The following is a 25,302-nucleotide window of genomic DNA, read 5'->3' as shown; positions in this document are numbered from 1 at the left end:
AAGATTCATGGATGTGAATGGTATAGATCACGTACGACTAGAACATATCATCCGGGCGTTGTGTTTAGACCTTCAAGGAATCCATCAAAAAGATAGATGGAAGATCCATTGGTCAAGAGTGAATCATTTCTTGTTCAGATATAGATCTACTCTGCAGACCACAACAGGAAAATCACCTGCTGAACTCATGTCAGGAAAGCTCAGAACACATCTTGATTTGTTACATGGGTGAGAGACATATAACAAAAGCAGAAGGCACATCATGACACACACTCCAGGGAGAAATCATCAGCTGTGGACGATGCAGTGTATGTAAACAACTTTGGTCCAGGGCAGCGTTTGTTATCAGGTATCTTGATCAACAAAACAGGTTCAATTGGTGAAGTGAGATTGAACGATGGTCGTGTACTTCGACGACACTTCGATCACATCCGAAGAAGATATGCAGAGGATCCCAATGATCAAGTGAATGATAGCAATCAACAAAGAGATGTTGATATTCCACCCATCAGTATTGATCCAGCATGTGTGATGATTCCACTACATCAAACCAACCTGTGACAGTAACATCAAGTTCAGCCACTCCAGCTACTATGGCTCATAGTTCAGCCACTCCAGATCTGCAAGAGTACCGAAAACACCAGACCGTCTAGACCTATAAACTTTGAAAAGTGTCAAACGTGAAAAATGTACAAATTTATTTACTTTAATTTGTTCTGATTAATGCTTCAAGTGTTATTGCACCAGAGACTCTAAATATTTGAGTTTAGAATAAGAACATTTTCAATCTTGTGAGAAAAGACAACACAAATTTTAATCATTTGTTCAAAGTTCTTTTAATAGTTCAAGGGAATCATGACTCCAGTTTTTAAAACTGATATCATGATATGATAATGGTGGACTTTAAAATTTCTATTATCATGATTAACATTGAAATAATGTTATTACTATATTTGTGATAACGGATTTCCCAGTTATTTTGATGTCAACTGTTAGACATATAAGTTAGGTTAGTTTGTTCTTTGTTAGTGTTTGCAATGTTTAGTGAGGAGGAATGTAGTATTCATTTCACGATAACAAATGCTCCCTGGAGCGGAAGCAAAGAACCGCACCCCAGCGCGGGGCATCTTGGGATTGTGATATGGCGGTTGACCATCAGTGTTTATCAAAATAAACTTTATCTGCCCCATCCCGAGCCTGTTCGTCTATTAGGAAGCAAACACTACAGAAACAGATTTCAGTTGGAACTATATTGGCTACTGTCACTGTCCGACTGACACATCACTTACCTAAGGCTCGCTAAATACAATGTTTATTCCTAATGCAGGATATTTACCATCCACAAACACACTCGCGTGATATCCTCTATTTATTTTTATTTGATTATAAATTCTATCCATTTTAACAGTCGGGCAGTTAATGGAAGACCTCGGACTTTTGCAAATGATAATGCCCTGAAAAATAGCGTTACCCTTATATTAACCAATGATCCACCAACGTCATTAATTAATCATTTATTGCTACCGTCATCACATTCACAATACTCGTTGAATGACCCGTGCAGATCCGGGGTAGAATAGGTCTTCAGCAACCCATGCTCGCCGTAAAAGGCGACTTACGGGATTGGGTGGTCAGGCTTGCTGACTTGATTGATGATGCATGTCATCGTATCCCAATTGCGTAGATCGAGGCTCATGACGTCGATCACTGGATTGTCTGGTCTGGAAAATTGCTGAGTGTGGCAGTAAACAATTTGTTTACTTTTTAATAGTTGAATGAATTGATTCCAATTTAATACGGTTCTCTAAGAAAGAGCAGGCATATTCAAAGAACACACTGTAACATCACAAAAAAAAGTTTGTTTCCATAAATTTATCTTTTCAGAAAAATCATACTATGTACACAGTACTGGTAACCAAAGTGAATCAAAGACTTGCATGGTTTGATGATAGACTTGCATAATGAATGATCATGGATTAGAAGGTGCAAAAACAGGTATGCCGTTTTCTTCGGTGTGTATTCTGGTGAACAAAGTGACACGTCTAAACACAGTTTTGTTAACTGTAATTGATTAGGCTAACTACGCTCATCGTGGCGTCACAGTTAAGTGTGCACACATCTTTGCCCAACATAAACACATGACGAGAGCACCATGACAGACGTATACATATAACTTCCAAACAAGTTGTGGCCATTAAACCATACATTAATAACATGTTTAATCTATGCCACTCAAAATAGGTTAAGGGTCACCCCATTCCTTCATATTACTAAAGTTAATCTGACATAGTACGACAGATTAACTATAGTAATATGAAGAATCCAATCAATCTCATTAAAATCCGATCTCGCTATCGCTAAACAAAGATCTGAGTACATCCCATTCAGAACGACTTTTCATCCGACCAATCAAAGCGTGGCTTACCAGATCATGAAAGTGAGTCGGAATGTGTTTCCTAATCATGCAACCTCGAAAGCGTGAACACTGTGTATTCCGAACGACAGTTACAGCCCGTACGACTGACTCCGTCAAAATTATCGTCTATCTATGCTTCCGAGGGATAAACATTTGAACGAAGGCGGCGTTGCACAGTACGTAGGAAGCACTGCCATACAATCGCAACCATATATTAGACATTCGTTTGTTCAGTTTTCAAAAATTTTAATCGAGAACTGTGTCAACATATTTTTCAAGCTAGTCTGAAATGGAAGTCGCCAGGTTGAAACGAGTGCCGTAAAGCTTGAGAAAGCTGCTTTCTAATTGGCATTTGTCGACTTCTTGTTTGTCATTTCAGTGGTCGGTCAAAGTTCGCGAAAGGTCGTTCTGACATGACCCGTAATGCGATGTCCTCAGATCTTTGTTTAGGGGCAGCGAGAACTTAGATCTGATGTTAATAAGATTTGAATCGAATGGTCCTTAGATTCATTTGAATTGAAAATGAACAGAAATGATCTATAAATGAATCATGTCAGCACTATTCGGGCTAATATACCGAACAAAAAGAGTTAGGAATCGTGAATATTTGGGGGGATATGTTTTACGAAATTGTGTGCTCAAACCTAATTATTCCCCCAAATATTTATGATTCCTAATTTTTTTAGGTTCATTATATCTATGCAGTATATGGTCAAATACAGTGAGATATAGCCTCAGCAAATAATCAAATCTGATCATCCTCACTCACTCATTCACCCATAAGACGAGCCTGGCACGGCACTTCGTCTATGTACACCTTATTTACATGTAAGCTTCAAGACAAAGACGTACAAACACAAATATGACTAGAAATTCATATCATATCCTAAACTGTATCTGATGGTGATGTCCTCTGCACCATGTGCGCACTTCCGGGACTACTGGGCCAGCAATAAGCGGTATCTAATATATCGGCCAGCACTTGCGAAGTTGGTTCTTTGTTTAACAACACACTCAGCATTATTCCAGCATAATGACGGCGGTCTGTAAATAATCGAGTCTGGACCAGACAATCCAGTGATTGACATCATGAGCATCGATCCACGCAATTGGCATCGACGATATGCATCAACCAAGTCAGCGAGCCTGACCACCCGATCCCGTTAGTCGCCTTTTACGACAAGCATAGACGCCTTTTACGACAAGCATAGGTTGCTGAAGACCTATTCTACCCCGTATCTTCACGGGTCCGCCTTTTCAGACAAGTATGAGATGATGAAGACAAATTCTAACCCAGAGATTTTACATAATTTCACTGGAAACCACGTGGCGCTGTACAAAGCTCATACAACGTGGCGGACGATTCTGAAAACAATCAGTTCGGTGAGTGATGAGTACTTTATGCGACAGTCGTCAATATTCCAGCAACATGTCCGTGGGCAATAAATAACTCTGTCTACACGTGACTGAGCTTGATAGTCCGATTCCTCGTTGAGTCGGTTTTTTACGACGAGCATTGGGTACTTCCCATTGAGAAGGGCACACTGGTATATGTAGCCTGAACAAGACCAGTCAGGGATCAGGACTATTTTGGGGGATATATGTTTGTTGTGAGATGAGGTGAAATTGGGCTTATGTGTGTGTGTGTGTGTGTGTGTGTGTGTTGCGCGCGCGCTTGCACTTGTCCTAGTCCGGACTGATGCCGATTTATAGTGCTAGCCCACTGAGATACCATGCTGCAGTTTAACATCAATACCCCACTCAGACACAGTACATGGTCTCCGAGCCGACCAGCCCTTGTTTTAGCCCCTTAATGCCGAGCGCCAGACAGGGGAACAACAAGTACCATCTTTTAATTGTTTGTAGTGAAGACTGAGCCCACAATGTCACAAAAATATCCCCCAGTATATTATATGTCAGTAATTATGTTATCAAGGACTGGTCACAAATACGCTTGTGTATCATAATCATGACAGTATGGACAAGATCAACAAAATAGAAGCACTATATTTTCAACTGCTAAGAAAACGAAGATAACAAGTAACAAGCAAACAGAATGGATGCACGATATATACAACATCTCAAACAACTAACGACGTGACCAAGGGCGGCCATTGCAAGAAACAACCACAGCTGTGACAGCTGGAAAACAAGGGAGGTAAATACAGTTATGCAACGTACATTACAAATCTGCAGGTTATTTACACAAGTGTCTAACTAAAGTATTTGAGTACAGCTTTTGTAACAATTCTTCGACACACATGTGACACACATGACGAAGAGAAAAAACAGATGAAAACAGTGGTATTAGACATAAAAGAGTCGCCTTATCTCACAATAGTGTTACCGGTTACAACCTACTTGGATCGGCGAAACGTCTTGTGTGTGCTGCGTCTCTTGGGTAAGTGTGTCACTTCCGGTGATGACTTGAGGGGGTACCCTGCTCTACCTGACCCCATTCTTCCCCCACTAGTACTTCCGGTTCTGTCCAAGCGGCGCATATCAGAACGGAGGCGCACAGGAAGTATAACAGTCGCAGCAGAGTTCAGGAGATTGCGCAGTTCACGAGAGACTGTGTTTCGGTTTCTTCGAACTGACTTTTTCACATTCCGAACCCTTGAGCCGGTCTTTGATTTCTATTGGTAACGATAAATCAATCATTGATAACGCCTCGTAAATTTATAACGAAAGACTATCCTTTCGAAAAATTCTAAATTCATTAGGCTATACTGAACTTTGGGCAATGGCATTCGAATGATGGGCAGTTAATATTGACTTTCAGGCACAGCGACTGACAGCCTGCGTAAGATTAGTTTTATTGCACTTTTAAACAGCAATATCCAGGCATCCGACGCCAGCAATGGGCTTCATCCATTGTACAAAGGGAGTACTCCATTACGGGCCTTTGGAGTGATGAGCAAATATTTAAACCACTACCCTATCCAATTTCGGCAGACCTGAAGCTAAATATATTTGAAAAAAATCAGAGCACTCGTATATAATATATTACAAATTAAAATTTCCATTTATGTTTCGAAGGTATTTTTATATATTTTAAGAACACGCTAACAACTGCTTTTGTGGTGGTGGACCCAATGCCCATAGCAGGTAAGCGCAAATGTTACTAAAACTTAACAGGTGTATAGTGGAAACTGTCAGTAACCAGCGATCTGAAATATAAACACAATCAAACAATATACTCAGTGCTGACACAATAAATAAATAATTACCATAAAGTTTACAGCTGTACAGGTAATTCATTACGACTGGTAATTCCGTCTTCAACAATCCGGATTGATTCTCACGAATAAAACAAACCTGTCTGACATGTTGCTTATCAGAGAACATATTTTTATTCATATCAGTTGACCATGCTCTATTCAACCATGACCATTCGTGTTATTCCACGACAAGCCTACATTAGAGACCAATTCATGTTATTCCGGGACAACCCGAATAGCGATCTTCTTGCGGGTTACGGAAAGGGGCGAGTGGTAACGAATGGACAAGCCTAATGGCCATTTCCTGCAGGTTACGGAAAGGGGCGAGTGGTGACGAATGTGCTATATCCACTCGTGACAAACTCGTGTCACTCCGGGACAAGCCGAATGGAGATTTCTTGCAGGTTACGGAAAGGGGCGAGTGGTCCATTCTTGACCAACTCGAAAGGCCATTTCTCATGAATCTCTCTGAGTAATAATCGGAAATGTATGGATGTACACTTTAATCACACATACAAATGATCGAGGTCTTCAGCTTAGAATGTTGAAACAGGGATATTTCTTTATACCTGGATTGTGCTTGTTTAACTGAACTAATTCAAACGAATTGCCCACCTTTTTACTGGCCCTGCTTGTATTTGAGGTGGTAGGAGTTACGTCCCTTTCCTTGGGCGGCTTCCTGCCGAAGTTCAGTTTCCGTTTTACACGTGACATGACCCTCTCTGTTGAAAAAAATGGTTTTGTCATTGTACATCAGTCGGTGTCAGTAATTATATGTTGTATGAAAAACTGCAGACTGTAGACTGCATACATAACATAAATATCCATTTTCATACCATACAATGGAGACCTTAGTCCTGCACCATGACCGTGGAATATAGTTATTTTATGAAAAAAACATAATCTAGAAATGCATACAAAAGCAAGTCTAGCCAGCTCAAATTAGCATAGGGATTTTTTTTTTTTTTAGAGTCAAGAAGGATCTTGTGTAATATAAGATTTCAGAGACTAAATGTTTGTCTATGGAGACCTATACGTTTCTCGATGTATCGTGTTGCAACAATTTTACCGGTGTATGGTATCTGCTTTTGTTTACCTGTACAATACAGGTACAATTTTCACACATTGACACAAAAGATGATTGAAAAGTAACAATAAGTAATGATTGTTTTTACACCGTGCTTAACATATATTGTATCTTACTACCAGAGCCAACACATTGGTCAGTGTACATTGGAAGTGGATTTTCATTTGCCATATGGGGCGGTGGGGTAGCCTTGCGGTTAAAGCGTCCGCTCGTCCCCCTGCCGTGAAATATTTCTAAAAGCGGCGTAAAACCATACTCACTCATTTGCCACGAGAGGTATTTCCCAGGCAGGTCTTAGCGAAAATCAGTTAAAAGACATCGAGATGACAGGATAATGAATGAGTGAGAGAATTTAATTTTAAGTCGCAGTCTGCAATATTTCAGCAATATCACGACATCCTGTACCTATGCAAACCAATGAGCGAAGTCGTGAGCAACGCACCATTACATCGCCATTACACGCCATCAGCAGAGGGTCCAGAGCCCCAGATAACTTTTTGAGCAATTGAGTTTTCACTCTAGTGTTTCTATTTTAATTGGGTAATTTTAAGATTTAAAAAATAATGAAATAATGTTTTAGATGTACATTATAACTGTTCTTAATATAAAGGCCTGATTTAAATAACTCGTAATTGGTTTCGAAAATTACCTCCTAAATGTGTACGCAAGCTGAAGAGTAAGTGAGTGAGTATGGTTTTACGCCGCTTTTAGCAATATTCCAGCAATATCACGGCGGGGGACACCAGAAATGGGCTTCACACATTGTACCCATGTCGGGAATCGAACCCGGGTCTCTGGCGTGACGAGCGAAGCAAGCTAAAGAAGGTTCATTGGGTATTTACGCGTGCTTTTATTTATACATTTTAGTTTTTCATTTAATGCATGCGTTTCTGGCAAGTTAATTGAACTTATTGAGTTTTTAATATATTGGGGGGGGGGGGGGGGGGGGTTACGCAAATACGCTGCTAATCTGTAGCTCGAACCTGTCCACCCGATCCGTTTCAATCCACTCTACTCCACGGCTTGAAATGACACAATAGCACGGTGATATGATTGATACGGGAATATGCTACATGAGACATTATAATGTATTGAGTGATGAAATACTGTCTTAATCTGAGAGAAAAAGTTGAACTATTTTTAGTCTTCCTTAATAACACTAGACACAGGAGACAAATCAACAATAAAGTACACAATTAACAAACAAATTGTCTTTTCTTGTGAAGTAATCAATTTCTCTCGTGTCTGCTCAGCTCATGAAAATATCAGGTCACGGAAAGAGATAACCGTTATTGGACCAGGAACCACAAACATCATCTACAAACCACACACCCATCGACCCAGTGCTGTTGTTGCTGTCGGTGTGGGGAGGGGTGGTGTTGTAGTGTCCGTTCCTCCTCCCAGCCTCATAGCCCCGTGTGATGCGGCGCCCGGCGACCATCCTCACTTCAGCCACGACGCCGGTGCCAGGGAGCGGGGACAGATACACTGTGGAAGAAGACAGAGAACACGATCAGGACCTACTGTTTGATCAACATTTACCTTGAACAACAACAGCAGCAAGCAATGTGTCTGTAACAGTTGATAACGTCGCCGAACTGTCCAAGATAAAATGACGCCGGCTTGTGCTGGAGGAGCGATTGTGACGTCATATATCTATGGCGTCAGGAATGTATCACATATATCTAAATGTACTTAGCCATAAGAAATGAGTCTTATTATGTTTACGAATAACATCAGTACTGCTCATCCCAATATTTCATAATAAAGATTTCATTTGTAAATGCGAATACCGCGAGTATGTTAACAGAGCACACAACAAAGAGTGACGTCATTTCTATGACGTCATCATAATCAGAAGAACCTCCATGCCCGGGCTGCACGCGCGTGTAATGGTATCATGTAGAGATGTCAACCGGGGTTTCACAAGGCACGAAAAGTAAGATTGGATGCAAATATTTATCACTGTTAAAATGATAATAACAGTTCGTTTTTCATATGGCCGAAAAGCGAATACCTTGAGCCTTTTTCGCCTGAAAATGTCTCCATATATTTCCTAAGACTCAAAGATTACATATGTCTCCATTTCATTAAGTGAGCTATGAAAAAGCGAGGGCTTGTTGGGAATTATAAAGCAAAACTACCATGTTTCATCATTTGCCCTACTGTCCATATCTAACAATATCACCACGTTTGTTGGTTTGTTGTTTCAAGATGCAGAAACATGAACGAATCCATTGAAACCTTGAACAATCTAAATCTCTGAATACACGTTTACCTTTCACACCTGTAGGTAGAAAATACAACGTGGTTAGTGTGATATTGGGGAGGTTTTTGTTTGTTTGGTTTTTAACGCCGCACTCAACAATATTCCTGCTATATGACAGCGGTTTGAATATAATCAAGTCTGGACCAGACAATACAGTGATTGACATCATGAGCATCGATCCACACAATTGGGATCGATGACATGCATCAACCAAGTCAGCGAGCCTGACCACCCGATGCCGTTAGTCGTCAGCTGCTGAATGTGTTATATTCTTCCTATTGTCTCGCAGTCGGGTACCCTGGTGGTTAAAGCGTTCGCTCGTCACGCTGAAGACCCACGTCCGATTCCCGACATGGGTACAATGTGTGAAGCCCATTTCTGGTGTCCCCCGCCGTGATATTGCTGGAATATTGCTGAAAGCGGTGTGAAACAGTGCAGTGACAGCAGTCGTGGTGAATACATAACACTGCTGACCCGTGAAGGTCCGGGTTAGAATAGGTCTTCAGCAACCCATGCTTGTCGTAAAAGGCGACTAACGGGATCGGGTGGTCAGGCCCGCTGACTTGGTTGATGCATGTCATCGATCTTAATTGCGTGGATCGATGCTCATGATATTAATCACTGGATTGTCTGGTCCAGACTCGATTATTTACAGACCGCCGTCATATAGCTGGAATATTGCTAAGTGCGGCGTTAAACAACAAATCAACCAACCAATCAACATAACACTGCTCATTACGTTCAGATGATTGCAATAACAAGTGCATCAACACTTGGAACCTGTAAATCTCCGTTGTCGACCTGACCTATCTCATCTGAATAGGCCTTACATGGAATTTCCTGCTTTTGATGTCATTAAAGTTAGATCACATGTCAAGCAGTTGTAGTTAGGTTTGTGTTGATATTATTCAATTGAACCGCTATCACCCAATACTAAGTCATGGAATTCTAAGCCTATTGTCTTCGGGTAATCATTTGCTGATAAGTTTTTTCAAGTTCAAGGGTAATGCTACCTGCATTAATTTCATGACACACAGACCAAGGGTCGACACTGGCATTAATTAGGAGATGCATTAATTTCATGATTTACGGTATTTAAAAATGGCCTTTCCAGTTAAGAAATTAGGAATTGCATTATTTTCATGATTTCTAGTATAAGAATGGAATTTCTTGTTAAATAAACTCTATACTTATGTATCGTTTTAAAAAGTCTTCGTTAATGAATTGGCTCTCACACATCTTAAAAACAACAAGTTTATATTTCACGAAACAAATACAGTGTCCCTTTTGCTTGATAAAGTCCTCGACACAATGCTACCACACTCCCATGTCTAAGTGACAGTCTCACGCCTAGCATGGCGTTAGTAACCGGCTGCCAATATCCCGCCCTTATCGGTCGCTAAGACCACCACCCCTTACTCCCCCTTCTAAACTAGCGAGCGTTCGCGCTGGGATAATCTCGATAATCCAACTAATGATCGCGTGTTAAGAGGATCAGAGTCACGTGACGTAACAAGCGCGTGTGTTGCTATGTGACGCCGGTGTAGGAGCAGAGCTGCTACAATGGAGTAGTCAAATTGGAGGGACGAGATAGAACAGGCGGAACAAGCACTGAGAGCCCCCGAAACAAACACAGCTATGTCAGGTATGATCATATTACAGTATTTTATTACGAAGACAAATTCGGTTGTATATGATCCGTGTAATGGCTTGCTAGAATTTCAGCTTCATGGGTATTAGGTTTTTATATGAAACCCGATACCACTGAAGGGTGGTTTTGATAGAGTGATTAATTGACGGACCAAGTCGACGAATGCTCTGCAAAAGTCCTTATCAGATACGAGTCAATAAAACTAAACTGATATGAGTCGATAAAAATAAGTCACTGGACCATTTAAAATATTCTGTTGTAGCCATCAATATTTATTTTAAAGTAAGCAAATTAATGAAATTTAGATGACCCGTTCATTTTTGGCAATATTTGATACACTGTATTGAATAATTCTATGTAAGTTGCATGTTAAACAAACGCAAAACTGATAATAAACGTCATGGTCATTTTCAATCTGAAGTTTCTATTAATTGAATGTGTGAAAGTATTAAGATAAACTCTTGATGTTTAAATTATTGATTCATATTCCAAATAGTATTTAATATACAGACATATACTCTGATCAAATATTGTTTTTGCTATGTTCAGATGACCCTCCCATGCAATGTACGACTCAGTCGATCAATAGTAATGATTAATTGAACAGACGCACTGACAAAACTGTCAGCTAATATCGACTGATTGAAAAGCAATCCTACCATCTACATTAATGTTTTATAAGTCCACCTTATCTCAGCTTATGTTAGTCGTTATGAGGTCACAAGGCTGTTCCTGTAGGATAATATCACCACTGAAGGAAGCCAAACATACACTAATGTTGTAACATTGGCTGGTATCGCAACAGCTAATGGCTTAAATATTGCCCTCCCACACACATACAGCATCCTAAATATCAGTGTATATTTTAAAAAAACCAGATTATACATAACTTAACGTTATAGATTTGAACTCTCTCTCTCTCTCTCTCTCTCTCTCTACATATATATATATATATATATATATATATATATATATATATATATCAACAGTACACAGTACAGTATACTTCCAGGCATTTCAAGTTACATGTGTTATCTGCAAGGGCGGATCAAGCAATTTTATAATAGAGGGGTCCAGAATAAGAAATTCCTTTCAGATAATCTTACTGCCTACAGCATACTACATTTGAATTTCAAAAAGGGAGGTGGTGTCAGGAAGGACCCCCCTCCCCCCGCTAAACCTCCTACTATGATCTGTGATCTGTGTGAAGCTGTATGGCTCAACTTTTTGCAAGACACTCGCATTGTATAGAGAGATAGTGGGTGGGAGATAGGGGCGACTGAGAACTTCTGTTTTGGCAAACACGACAGGCTCATCATGTTGGGTATGCCTGGGTAATTCTATCAAAACTGTAACTACTCGTCAACGAACATACATTGAACGTAGTTCCCCCAACCACCCATGCTACATTCAACAATATATTTTGACATCTTTGCATCCTTTTCCTCGGCTGTCATCTGATCCCACAACGTTTACTGGCTAAACAGACAATGAAACAATCCTTCAAACGTAGACTCATCCATGACCCCAGCACGGCCCGCCCCTGGCCGTCAACTGCATGGTCACATGACACCCCGTTGGCACTGCCTTACCAAAGATAACAGAAACATGGGTGCACGTTGCTGGCGGGCGGAGGGGTTTCTGTCGAGGGGTGCAGCTAATCCATGTTTTCCAACACTGATTTCCATTGTCAGTCCTGTCATACCCACACTTACAGTTACTGAAGCTCGCTGCTATGTCTTTGCTTTACAGGAAGAACGAAGCCATTGCTGATCGAGGTAGATTGTACTCCTATTCTTGTTTATCAACATTACTTGGGTATTTTCCTTCCAGCACTCTCCGTCATGTGTACATTACAAGTTCATTATGCATATTTCATAACATTAACGCCATTCTTCCTCCATAGAAGTAGACGAAACGGACTCGCGTGGAGAGGGCTTCCCAGACAAAGGTAGTCACGATGCACGTGCAGACTTTCCTGTAACCTTTAACCCACAATGTCGTGCATTTACACGTGTTTCGTTGTTGAATAATCCGTTTTTGTTGTTTGACGTAGACCAATCCTAAAACCTCACCCAGACATTTCAGAGACTACTAATTTTTCTGATGCATGACTCTTAAAGGATATGTCGGGAGTGTTAAAACAGCATTTAAGTATATATGAATTTCTTTAACCTCAACCTTCCTTTTCGCACTTGTTTTCCCTGGTTCCATCTCCAGAACACATCTTCCCAAGGCAAGGGAGTTAACTGACTGTAAACGTCCATTTCCCACCCTTGCCGAACTAGGCTGGAATTATGGAGTTGTACCTAACGAGCCTATGCACAGTCAAATCAAAATCGCGTAACGAAATCGACATCTGTTCAGATTTCGTTCGATTGCAGGATTTGTTTAAGCATGTGTACTGCCAAATCTGCGTCAACAGTTATTTTCCAAATATTTCCAGGTTTTTAACCAAGGTGCTCACGTGATTTGAAGTAAGACCCGTTGTTTTACAATATACATTTTGATTATCGATCAGATCGTCTTGACTGGTGGCCGCCATTTTGTTGGAAGTAAATGCAAGTGATATGAGAAGTGGAATCTCATTGGCCAATACGATGGCCATAGAAGGAACATAACTCGTAATAGCCACTTGTGGCGCTACGATCGAGCCCAGAAATTGCAGCCTAGTTCGGCAAGGGTGGAAAATGAACTATTCCAGTCAGTTAACTCCATTGCCTTTATAATCTCATGGATTCAGTAATGAGAAAACAGATGCCAACAAGAATTTTTGTGAATGCTCAGGGCTATTTTGTAAAATGGTCGCATCACGTATCATTTCGGTTGATCCCAGCCGTGCCAAAATGACAGTGTGTCATTGGCGTTGTAACAGTGGAGGTCTCCCTCTTAAAAGAGTTTGGAAATTTCTGAATCCGCCCTTAACGGATGTCCAGACCTAAAGTGTCCTTGTCAATTCCTGGGAGATCTTGTATCAATGAAGCAGAGTGGCAATTATAGAATTCCTCAGCCCCGTCTCTCGGACGTACCCCACGAATATCAGTCCCTTCACCCCGGTATATACAGTCTGCATGACGTATCCCTCAATCGTCAGTCTCATCACTCCGGTATATATAAGTCTACATGACGTACCCCACGAGCGTAAGTCCCACTGCCCCCAATATGTACAGAGCCTACATGACGTACCCCGTGAGTGTAATTCCCATCACCCTGGCATGTACCAAGTGTGCATGACGTACCCCAAAGGGCGTCAGCTCCATTATAAAAGTATATACAGTCTGTATGACGTACCCCACGAGCGTCAGTCCCATTTCCCCAATATATACAGAGTCTGCATGACGTACCACACGAGTGACGGTCCATTACCAAAGTATATACAGAGCCTGCATGACGTACCCCACGAGTGACGATCCATTACCAAAGTATATACAGAGCCTGCATGACGTACCCCGTGAGTGTAATTCCCATCACCCTGGCATGTACAAAGTCTGCATGACGTACCCCACGAGTGACGGTCCATTACCAAAGTATATACAGAGCCTGCATGACTGACTGGGTGAGTATGGTTTTACGCTGCTTTTTGCAATATTCCAGCAATATCACGGCGGGGGACACCAGAAATGGGCTTCACACATTGTACCCATGTCCGGAATTGAACCCGGGTCTTCGGCGTGACGAGCGAACGCTTTAACCACTTGGCAACCCGATCGCTCTCTGCATGACTGAATGTTAGCAGTACTGTTAACGTCGTCCCTTTCTGAGTTAACGTGGAACGTAGGTTCTAGAGAAAACGTTTCGACATGCTGATTTCAGCAGCTTATTGACAGATTTACCATATCTGGCCAGAGACGAGGTTTAGCCAATGCACCAATCCGACGTTACATTAACATTATCGTCATATGGTCTGGTAGCTAGTTCAACAATGTAAATGTTATATAACAACTTGAGGGTGTCCAGAAGATATTAAACGCCACACATGTGTAATATCACATATCCTCACTTTCCTATAGGATATCAGAATAACAGCCCCTAAAAGTGAGATCAAATTAAAATGAAACCCCGTTAATACGGAAGGCACCGTGTCAGTGAAATTGTCCGAATTAACAAATGTCTGGATTAACGAGTTTTTGTTACAGCGTAATAACGTGACTGTTGACATATGTTGTGACAATTTCTAACCTCCAGTTTTGCTAAGATAATCTTACACATTTATCACTGTCATTATTAATAAACGTCAATAAACGTTACGGTTACCGGTGTTTAGCTATACGTCAACCTATAGCAATCGAGCGGTTGCCTTTCTTGCCTGATCCCAGCCTTGATCACGCCGTGAGAGATAATCAATACACACTGTCAATAATACGTACAGTAACATACGTGACCGCAGTTCACACTTCTACAAGTTGCACACATAGACACGCAACTTCGGGACCTGATACTTGAGATCGTGGTTATATGCCTTCTTATTTCAAGGATTGGGGCGCAAAACAATCGATGTTTATAGTTGCTAATTTCAAGTATAAATCAGCAAACCGCAGACACAACAAAGTAGAAATATATAACAACGTTATCCTTAAACACCCTGATTCAGTATCGTGAAACGTCATCATTATTCTCCTTAATTCATGCTAATAATAACAAGCTTAAACCACAAACACTGACGACGGATCAACCAGACAACAGCAACACAAGTGTCGTGAAGCTCGGGGACTTTCGGTGAGATACGTCATGGCCAATCTTACAGTTACGATAGTCGTGGGTCACGTAAACACTTAGGCTTGTCCTACGCTTGAAGCGTTTTGTGACTCCCTCATTGAGTCCTCCTTCCTGAGACAACGTATCGCCACAACTGTTACGAATTGCTAAAGTCAAAATTCAATGCTTCAACACATTTACTCAAAGGGTCGTGGAAGTAGGCCCGGACAATTACTCCACCACTGAGTTACGTCAGACACGCATGTCACTAGGGCCAAATTACAAACTCTTGTAACTGGAAGTCACGGTGTGATACAGGTTTCATGCACTGCAATAACACGTAAGAGACTGACCATTTGATATTCATGGGGGGGGGGGGTTGGGGGGCTGTGATTTTGTCTGGAGATAAGATCTTAAAGTTTTAAATAAAACTATGCGCCTGATTATCTTTAAAGAAAACCACCTTACAACAATGTAGTTCATGCGGCATATTTTCAACAGTGTGAACTAAAAAAAAATTCAAGAGTTTACTGGATCATTTCCCCCCAACCCCACTGGATCATATCCCCATTTCATTGATTTAAATAACGCCATCGCGTGCACTGCTGGGTTAATACGGATGCTAACTTACCCACCTCACTCCCTGAACGAATTGTTTGATTCTTAGTTGTTTAACGCCGCACTCGGCACTATTCCAGGCATATGACGGCCTGAACGAATTAAGCCACTCTATCCAATTTCCCGTACGCTACAACATGAACGACATCAATATAGGATATTAACGCCGACAACCCCCCCAGGCCATACCTGTGAAATATTGTACACCTAATCTCCTCCCATCCCACTCAGTCACACAGCCCCGCGTGTGTGTAGCCAGGACACTGTGGAGTAGATACATACTGAGACGTATGTATGGCGCTGTACGAGAGTACAGCTCAGTATTGTCCACAATATTTCTGTAACCTGCATAAACTCGTTGATTCGGAACCCTACCCTATACGACATGTAACCCGATCTTATACGGCACGTAGCCCTACCATATACGGGTGACGATGGCCACCTCCTCAAAAGACCCGTGAAGACCCGGGTTGGAATAGGTCTTCAGCAACCCATGCTTGCCGTAAAAGGCGACTATGCTTGACGTAAGCACCGATTAACGGGATCGGGTAGTCAGGCTCGCTGACGTGGTTGATGCATGTCATCGATCCCAATCGTGTGGATCGATGCTCATGATATTAATCACTTGTTTGAAAGTCCATTTATGTATACCGTAAATCATGAAATTAATGCATCTCCTAATTAAGGCCTATGTGTCATGAAATTAATGCGGGTAGCATTCATTACCTTTAATCTTGAAAAAACTTATCAGCAAATGATAACCCGAAGACAATAGGCTTAGATTTCCATGACTTAGTATTGGGTGATAGCAGTTCAATTGAATAATATCAAAACAAACCTAACTAAAACTGCTTGACATGTGATCTAACTTTAATGACATCAAAAGCAGGAAATTCCATGTAAGGCCTATTCAGATGAGATAGGTCAGGTCGACAACGGAGATTTACAGGTTCCAAGTGTTGATGCACTTGTTATTGCAATCACCTGAACGTAATGAGGAGTGTTATGTATTCACCACGACTGCTGTCACTGCACTGTTTCACACCGCTTTCAGCAATATTCCAGCAATATCACGGCGGGGGACACCAGAAATGGGCTTCACACATTGTACCCATGTCGGGAATCGAACCCGGGTTTTCAGCGTGACGAGCGAACGCTTTAACCACCAGGCTGTCCGACTGCGAGACAATAGGAAGAATATAACACATTCAGCAACTGACGACTAACGGCATCGGGTGGTCAGGCTCGCTGACTTGGTTGATGCATGTCATCGATCCCAATTGCGTGGATCGATGCTCGTGATATTAATCACTTGTATGTCTGGTCCAGACTCGATTATTTACAGACCGCCGTCATATAGCTGGAATATTGCCGAGCGCGGCGTTAAACAACAAACAAACAAAAAACCCCAAATACCACACTAACCACGTTGTATTTTCTACCTACAGGTGTGAAAGATAAACGTGTATTCAAAGATTTAGATTGTTCAAGGTATCAATGGATTCGTTCATGTTTCTGCATCTTTAACATCAATAACTACGTAAAGCCTCAATTTTGTAGACTGGCCCACCAGCGGAAACATATTGATAAAGTACGCATTGTTCCCACTTTAAACCTGAACTGTGCTTTTCTTTCCAGCGGAATTCGAACGAATTCGGGAACGGGGAAGGTAAGACATTTACATTATGTTCCATCTGATAAACCAATCACAAACTCCCACTGAACCCCTCATGTGTTTATGCAACATTATCTGAAAGGTAGACAAACACTTAGTCATTGAAAAAATGTCTTCAATTTTTGAAAGAACCTTTTCTGCTGATGTGAAATCAAGCAAACTAGACTTGGTTAGTTTGATCTAGACTTGCCTGTGCTTTTAGTAAAAACAATACCTAAGAGATATAAATTCCACGGTCATGGTGCAGGACTATCTGAAGCCTCTGCCTGGGACTGTTCTGAACAATTCCAGAAGAGGGGAACTGCCAAACTAATTGAGATCGATCTTAGCCGCCCCAAAGTAAGTGACACAAAAACGAGTTATCTCGAACTCTATTAACACGATATACACCCTGGCCAAATCATGATATTCGTAAAAAACTGCCGTCGGGTATAATTTCTTAAGTAGGATACTATGTACATATACATCGCCATGTCAGCGCTAACGACGTCATTGTCTTTCAGGGACCGCCTCCTACAGCTGTCCAAACCGAAGGAACCTAAGGTAGAATGGTGGACCAGCGTTGGGTAAGTTGTGTCACAGAACAATCAATGAACACATGATCCATATGGCCATATTGGCAAAAGCACAAATATATTCCGGGCAGAGAAATCGTACAATGTGTTTACAAGAAGTGGTCTTTAGTTGCTCAGGCCACATGTTTCGTTTCATGGCGCCGCCGCCCATACTGAAAAGTAGTCGATCTAAGAAATAAATTAAACATAAAAATTTAAGATTAAAAAAGTGTGGCCTCATAAAGACAGCGTACACCTTCCCTTTTCTTCCTGTCTGGAAGGCACGTTAGAGATATGTGGTCGGCAAGTAATCTGATCATTTTAAGTAAAAACAACCCATGTATTCCCACTTAAAAGCTTAAAATTACACAATTCCTGTACCTACGTGTAAATGAGAGAACAGTACGTTTCCAAATATTTATTGAGTAGATACAAGACGAATATGTACATAATGAAGGTCTGTGAACTCGTTTGTCACGTATGTCCATCAGTAGATCACTCTGTACTTCCCTGTGTCAGTCCACTTCATGCCTAGCTACGTCCAACCGTGTTGCCATGTACAGCTGATGTCGATTTGCAGTTTAACGCAAGGAGGGCGTGTTTACTTTCAGGCCGAATGTGAAGTGGGGCACCCAGGACATGCTTTGGCCAATCCCCAAGTCTGCCATGACCACGCTGGCTTCAAACAGGGTGTCCGAGCTAGCGACACCAAAAAGAAACTTCCAGAAAGAAACCAACATAGACAATCAGTTAGTTCCCTTTATGTCTCTAATGCATCTTCATATTTTTATCTTGTCGCTTTAATGTAAATCATTCATCCAAGTAGCCAACTAGTGTTGGGAGTGCACCTGTGGCCAGTCGTCTCAGGCGTGGGAGTTGCCTCCCTGTAATTGACCGGATCCGCTGGGTGTAGATTGGAATCCTAAATTCGCCCTGATCATGATCACTAATCTCTCATACCATGGCCCCCTAACGGCTTACTGTGGAGTGAGTATCCTTTCACGCCGCTTTTAGCAATAGTCAAGCACTATCACGGCAGGGAACATCATAAATGGGTTGGTTGGTTGATTTGTTGTCTTACGCCGCACTCAGCAATATTCCATCTATATGACGGCGGTCTGTAAAAAATCGAGTCTGGACCAGACAATCCTGTGATTAATATCATGAGCATCGATCCACGCAATTGGGATCGATGACATGTATCAACCAAGTCAGCGAGCCTGACCACCCGATACCGTTAGTCGCCTTTAACGACAAGCATAGTCGCCTTTTACGGCAAGCATGAGTTGCTGAAGACCTATTCTACCCCGGAATCTTTACGGGTCTCATCAATGGGCATGTTCAGCGTGACTAACCACCTATAGGTACCGCTACACAGAACTAACGGACCATCTTGGTCTTGAACAAGTCCCATCACCAATTTCTCTTAACGTGTTTCTTGCACGAATTGTCCTTCCTTTCGGCGTCATGGAACCAAGTAATAACACACGTGTGTGCAGTCAGGTTTGTTGTTTAACGCCGCATTCAGCAATAATCCAGCTGTATGACGGCGGTCTGTAAATAATCTGGCCCAGACAACATGATTGACAACATGAGCATCGATCCATGCAATTGGGATACGATGACATGCATCAACCAAGTCAGCTAGCCTGACCATATGATCCCGTTCGTCGGCTCTTACGACAATGTGCATGAAGGTAGAGGTCAGGATTGGGTTTTCACTACTCACCAAACTATTGGTCAACAGCAGCTTTAGACCTTGGCCCCGTTCCACAAAGCTATCGTAGCACTATGTCAGTCGTAACTCCCATACTCCAACATAGACTTGCGACAGTTGGAGCGCTGCCATCGCTTTGTGGAACGGGGCCCTGGTCTGCTGCTGATTCGTCGTCAATACTTCAAGGGTTTCAATACTCTACTTGCTTTAATATAGGAACGTAGTGAATTTACAAACCCATGAAGAATTGACGATGTTTCTTAACATACCACGCAGCTTACAGCGACATGCAAGGAAACATCCTGTTCAATAATACGATCTGGTGTCATCTAGTCTATAGATATCGAATCTAACTCAAATTAAATCTGTAGAACTAAATCAGGATAGTTCAGCAAGCGTTTGGATTGGGTACATGAACGCTCTAGTGCATTCGGTTTTCTCCTAATCTCCACTCACAAATTGATTCCGTGCCTATAATAAATCCTACGTACTCCGGGCTACCGTATGAAATGTCCTTAAGTGCAACAGGCATCGGATACGTGATCATAGATCGTGTCTTCCACGCTTCAGTAGTCTGTGAACCAAATGCCCGTAAGTCCTTATCAGAAACAGACACCGTGTCATCGACAGTCCCCTTAAGAACACTCGTGTAATGTGTGAAAGGAAGCAATGGTCTGTGCAAGGTAAGCTTCTTAATACACGACTCGTGTTACAACAACTGTTACTAATACACCTCGATGATAGCCGTGTATCAATCTACCCAGTCTACCCACCTGCAACAAAAGTCCTTCACGGACTTACGGGTTATCATGGATCTGAGCCAAGCGTCTTCAATAGGTAATCAGTGTTACGTGTATGCATCTGTAACAACACCGACGGGAGATCGGGGTGTCGTGGTGGGGTCGATGCCATAGTTGATCGGGTTGATGTGAGCCTAGAATTATGGTCTCCCACCCCGACAAAATCAGGCTTCAGTTTGCGGACTTAGCAAGGTCTCGTTTTATCACACCGGTGGCGGGACGTTTAGGGAGTCAGTGTAGCGTTTGTTTCACTTGGCAACAAGGTAGCGGCCAGGTTAGTCTGATTCTGTGGGCTGGGAGGAGAACACAGCGGATAGCTACGGGCAGTAAGTGTTGAAGATGTTACTGATAACGTATCAAGAGGACGTCTTTGATTATTCAGAAACAGAAAGATATATTTTTGACGGTAGTTGGATTGATGTCATCTTTAACTATTTGAGAGGCTGGCGAACACAGGCATTTACAATTCACTGAATTAACAACTTTTCATGATATTTTGTTAAGGTGGAATGTAACGCTTTGGGTGTAAGGGGAAACGCACCCTGGTGCCTCTAGTGTTAAAAGAATTATGTTTTCAAATGACAACCCTTTTGCAAAGACGTATTTGCAAAGACACTCGTTTGGCTTCCCAGTAAGTGATGTTGTCTTCGTTTTCATTTCATTAATACCAGTCATCACTTGTGCTTTAGCATGTTTTAAGTTGGGTGAAGGCGAGATGAAATTTTGCAGACGCTATATCAACTAGACCACGGAAGCGTCCTTTTCAAAACTAAGAATAATACCTGTACTTGAGCATATAAACAGTTGAAAATGCACAGTAACCTCTTTCTCTTTCAGCCCCCTGTTTTACTATAGCTGTGGGCGATCGTCGGTGCTATGGAACGTAAGCCCTAAAGCCATGGCGTCAGCGGCATCGCAGAGAGTCATGGAACTGGCCAAACCCAAAAGGACACATCAGGAATATATGGAACACAGGTAGTCATGGCAACCTGCACTGTTTTTTTCTATGTCTTTGACTCAGACCAATGTCTTTCTTAATAATTGTGAACTATTGATATAATAATGGATCATTTTCAATAGGGATTGTATCTAAAACAATATATTGTCCTCGAAAATGCTTGAAAAGAATAATTATGTTTCATAGTGTTGAATAGAAATTTACCTGCCAAAAAAATTATATTGTTGCATTGTGCTTTTCTTTTTAAAAGAAATAAGTCTCATAGGTTTAAATTAAAAAAAATATATGGTTTTGTAGCTGTGGTTGAAAAAATATCTAATCTTGATACAAAATCCCCCAGAATATCAAATAGTTGGTCCCTTAGTATATATTTATCCTAGTAATTTCAAAACCATTAATGTGTACTTAATCTCAAACCCAATCATTATGTATCTAGTAATGTCTGTTACCTCAAAATCAGCAATCATGCATCTAGTTATCACAGTAGCCTCAAAATCAGCAATCATACATCTAGCAATCCCAGTAGCCTCAAACCCAGCTATCATACATCTAGCAATCCAAGTAGTCTCAAAAAGTTACCATACATCTAGTAATCACAGTAGCCTCATACTTAGACCAACAAATAGTCAATGAAAACATGTCTTTAAAAAACAAATTATTCGAAAGAACCAGCAAACTAGATTTGGTTAGTTTGACCTAGACTTGCCTAGGCTTTTAGTAAAAAATAAATACCCAAAAATATAAGATATCCAGTTATCAGGCATGTTGTAATTGCAGTAGCCTGAAGACCCTTTAACATCCAGGTTGGAATAGATCTTTGGTAATGTATGCTTGTTGTAAGAGGCGACTCATGGGATTGGGTGATCAAGCTCCCTGTCTTGGTTGATGCAGCTCATTGTATCCCAACTGTGTGGATCGATGCTCATATAGCTGAAATATTGCTGAGAGGTGTTAAACTACAAACAAAGAGTAGCCTCAAACCCTGTAATCATGCCTCTAGTAATACAACTTATCCCAACATAAGTTAGAAGTTCCTTGTGACATGAAAAGAAACCTAAAATCTGCTTATCTCACACCCATTGATCTCGATTATCTCACACCCATTTATCTTGGTTATCTCACACCCATTTATCTCACACCCCTTTATCTCACACCCACTTATCTTGGTTATCACACACCCACTGATCTCGGTTATCTCACACCCATTTATCTTGGTTATCTCAAACCCATTTATCTCACACCCCTTTATCTCACACCCACTTATCTGGGTTATCACACTCCCACTGATCTCGGTTATCTCACACCCATTTATCTTTGTTGTCTCACACCCATTTATCTTGATTATCTCACACCCCTTTATCTCACGCCCATTTATCTTGGTTATCTCACACCCATTTATCTCGATTATCTCACACCCCTTTATCTCTCACCCATTTATCTTGGTTATCTCACACCCATTTATCTCGATTATCTCACACCCCTTTATCTCACACCCATTTACGTCAGTTATCTCACACCCATTTACGTCAGTTATCTCACAGACATTTATCTCACACTCATTTATCTCAAACCCATTTATCTCGATTATCTCACACCCATTTATCTCAGTTATCTCACACCTATTTCTATTTGCCAGGCCACAGTTCTTCTACAGCTGCGGCAGGTCGAGTCCAATCTGGGACGTGGATGAAGGAGCTGCTGGGTGTGGCGACCGAGCCCGCACAGCTCAACTGGCACAACACAAACCCTACCACAAAGACTTCCAGTCCAGCAGACAGGTGCAGACTGTCATCCCTTCTCCTGCACTCAAAGCTCGGCCATCCGAGAGAATCGAATCTCTCGCCACACCCAAGGAAAGGAACTCAGGGCCCTTCAGAGAACCACAATGGACTGTATGTATAACTATATGTCTGACCCATCTTTGTTTGTTGTTTAACACTGCCCCCAGCAATATTCCATCTATTTGAAAGCAGACTATCAATAACCAAGTCTGGACCAGACAATTCGGTGATTGATATCATGATCATCTATCAAAGCAATTGGGATACAATGACGAGCTGGGTTACTTAAGGTCAATTGCAACCCAGATCTTCATGGGGCGACACCTCATTGAGGTAGTCCAAAGAAGCAAACAATATCATGTTGAGTCATTGAGAGGATAGGAAAACTGATATTTCCACCCTTTCCCAGGAGAGATTATTCTTATTGTTTAATGCCGCGCTCAGAAGTATTCCAGCATTATGACAGTGTTTGATTGGCATTCTAGAAGTTGGCAAACAATTTGCTGTGCAGTTTCATCCCTTAGACACGCTAGAAACCTATGACTGTGGGTTCAAATCCTGGCTCGCCCAGATTATGTTTCTAGATTTGTCAGCACCATACCCATGCTCATGGGTTTCATCCATGTGGTAAATATGTGAGACCCGCATCACTTTGGGCTTTCCTCCCACATATAACTTGAATAAAAAGGGCGTTAAACCCAACTCACTCCCAAACGGGTCCTGGTACCATTATGATTTACTTGACAAATGTATTAGGACATGTGCTGAAAACTTGCACTGAACGATTAAAGAAGCTGATGTCTGTACGTCAACTCTGTACTCCTACTCTTCATCTACCGCCTCCGTGGTCTAGTGGTAGAGGGTCCGCCAAGAGAGCAGGTCCGGGGTTCAATCCCCTGCCAAGTCATACCAAAAGTCGTTAAAAGGTTGTACTTGTTGTTACCCTGTCTGGCGCTCGGCATTAAGGGGTCCATATACTGTGTCCGAGTGGGGTATTCATGTTTAACTGCGGCATGGTATCTCAGTGAGCTAGCACTATAAATAGGCATCAGTCCGCACTATTACAAACAGCCATACACACACACACACGTGCATGGACGTCACTATATAAGTGCAATAACCTTGGACGCAATGTTAAACCCAATTTCACCTCACCTCACCTCCTACCCTAAGGTTTTATTCACAACACTTTTTTATCAGAACATCCAATCATGTTCAGCAAACAATTTATTTTGGGGGACAACAGGACAAATTATCAAAATAATAATTCTGTAACAATTTACATATTATTTTTTTCGCACTGACCATCCGATCCATTAGTCACCTCTTACGACAGACATAGTCAACGGTTACGGCAAGCATGGGTTGCTGAAGACCTATTCTAACCCGGATCTTCATGGGTATCTGAAACTCTGAACATCTCCTTGACTTTATTACAGGTGAGTGCTGCTGCCAAGAACTCCTCAGCCAGCACCAGGAGCATGGAGTTAGCCCGAGCCAAGGGCACCACCGAGGGCTTCCTGCCCGCCAAGGAGGTGGAATGGCCCGTAACACGAGCAGCGAAACGTGCAGTAGCTTCAAGCCGATTGGATGAACTCTCACAACCTATTGTGCGAGCATCAATGGACCATGTGCAATTCAATCCCGATGCATTTGTAGTGAGAGAATCGGCTCTGAAGGGTGTGGTGCCTCGGCGAATCGAGGACTTGGCACAACCCATCCAGAGGGGTTAAAATGGCTGGGGTACAGGGGGTTACAGGATATAGGGTTAACAGGAATTATTGAACGGAGGGCTAAATGGGACATAACTTTCTAAATAAGCAAAATGTGAATTTAAAAAACGTAACTTTAATTAGAAAT

General features: G+C 41.8%; 2 protein-coding genes across 3 annotated transcripts in view; one reads left to right on the top strand and one right to left on the bottom strand.

Moving 5' to 3' along the window:
* Positions 1-2,643: 2,643 nt before the first annotated feature.
* LOC139452405 (nucleolar protein 16-like) overlaps positions 2,644-25,302 on the bottom strand; it is a 34,943-nt gene continuing 12,284 nt past the window's right edge. The window contains exons 6-8 of one of the 2 annotated variants that reach the window (XM_071233874.1): positions 8,057-8,212; positions 6,253-6,359; positions 2,644-5,052 (exon numbers count right to left, since the gene is read on the bottom strand). In XM_071233874.1, the coding sequence (XP_071089975.1) occupies positions 4,774-5,052; positions 6,253-6,359; positions 8,057-8,212 (542 nt within the window). In that variant the 3' untranslated portion in view covers positions 2,644-4,773. Of the gene's footprint in view, positions 5,587-6,252; positions 6,360-8,056; positions 8,213-25,302 lie in introns of both variants that reach the window. The other variant, XM_071233875.1, reaches the window with a different exon arrangement.
* On the top strand, positions 12,380-25,175 carry LOC139452936 (sperm microtubule associated protein 2-like). The gene is made up of 8 exons (XM_071234554.1): positions 12,380-12,422; positions 12,551-12,595; positions 17,596-17,626; positions 18,136-18,198; positions 18,798-18,935; positions 21,541-21,678; positions 23,298-23,553; positions 24,882-25,175. Exons 1-8 carry the CDS (start codon positions 12,380-12,382, stop codon positions 25,173-25,175), a joined length of 1,008 nt encoding a protein of 335 aa, XP_071090655.1.

The sequence above is a fragment of the Haliotis cracherodii genome, unplaced genomic scaffold, assembly GCF_022045235.1.
Source record: "Haliotis cracherodii isolate W230 unplaced genomic scaffold, xgHalCrac1.p SCAF_9, whole genome shotgun sequence".
Lineage (NCBI taxonomy): Eukaryota > Metazoa > Mollusca > Gastropoda > Lepetellida > Haliotidae > Haliotis > Haliotis cracherodii.
This window is presented reverse-complemented; position numbering and strand designations above follow the sequence as displayed.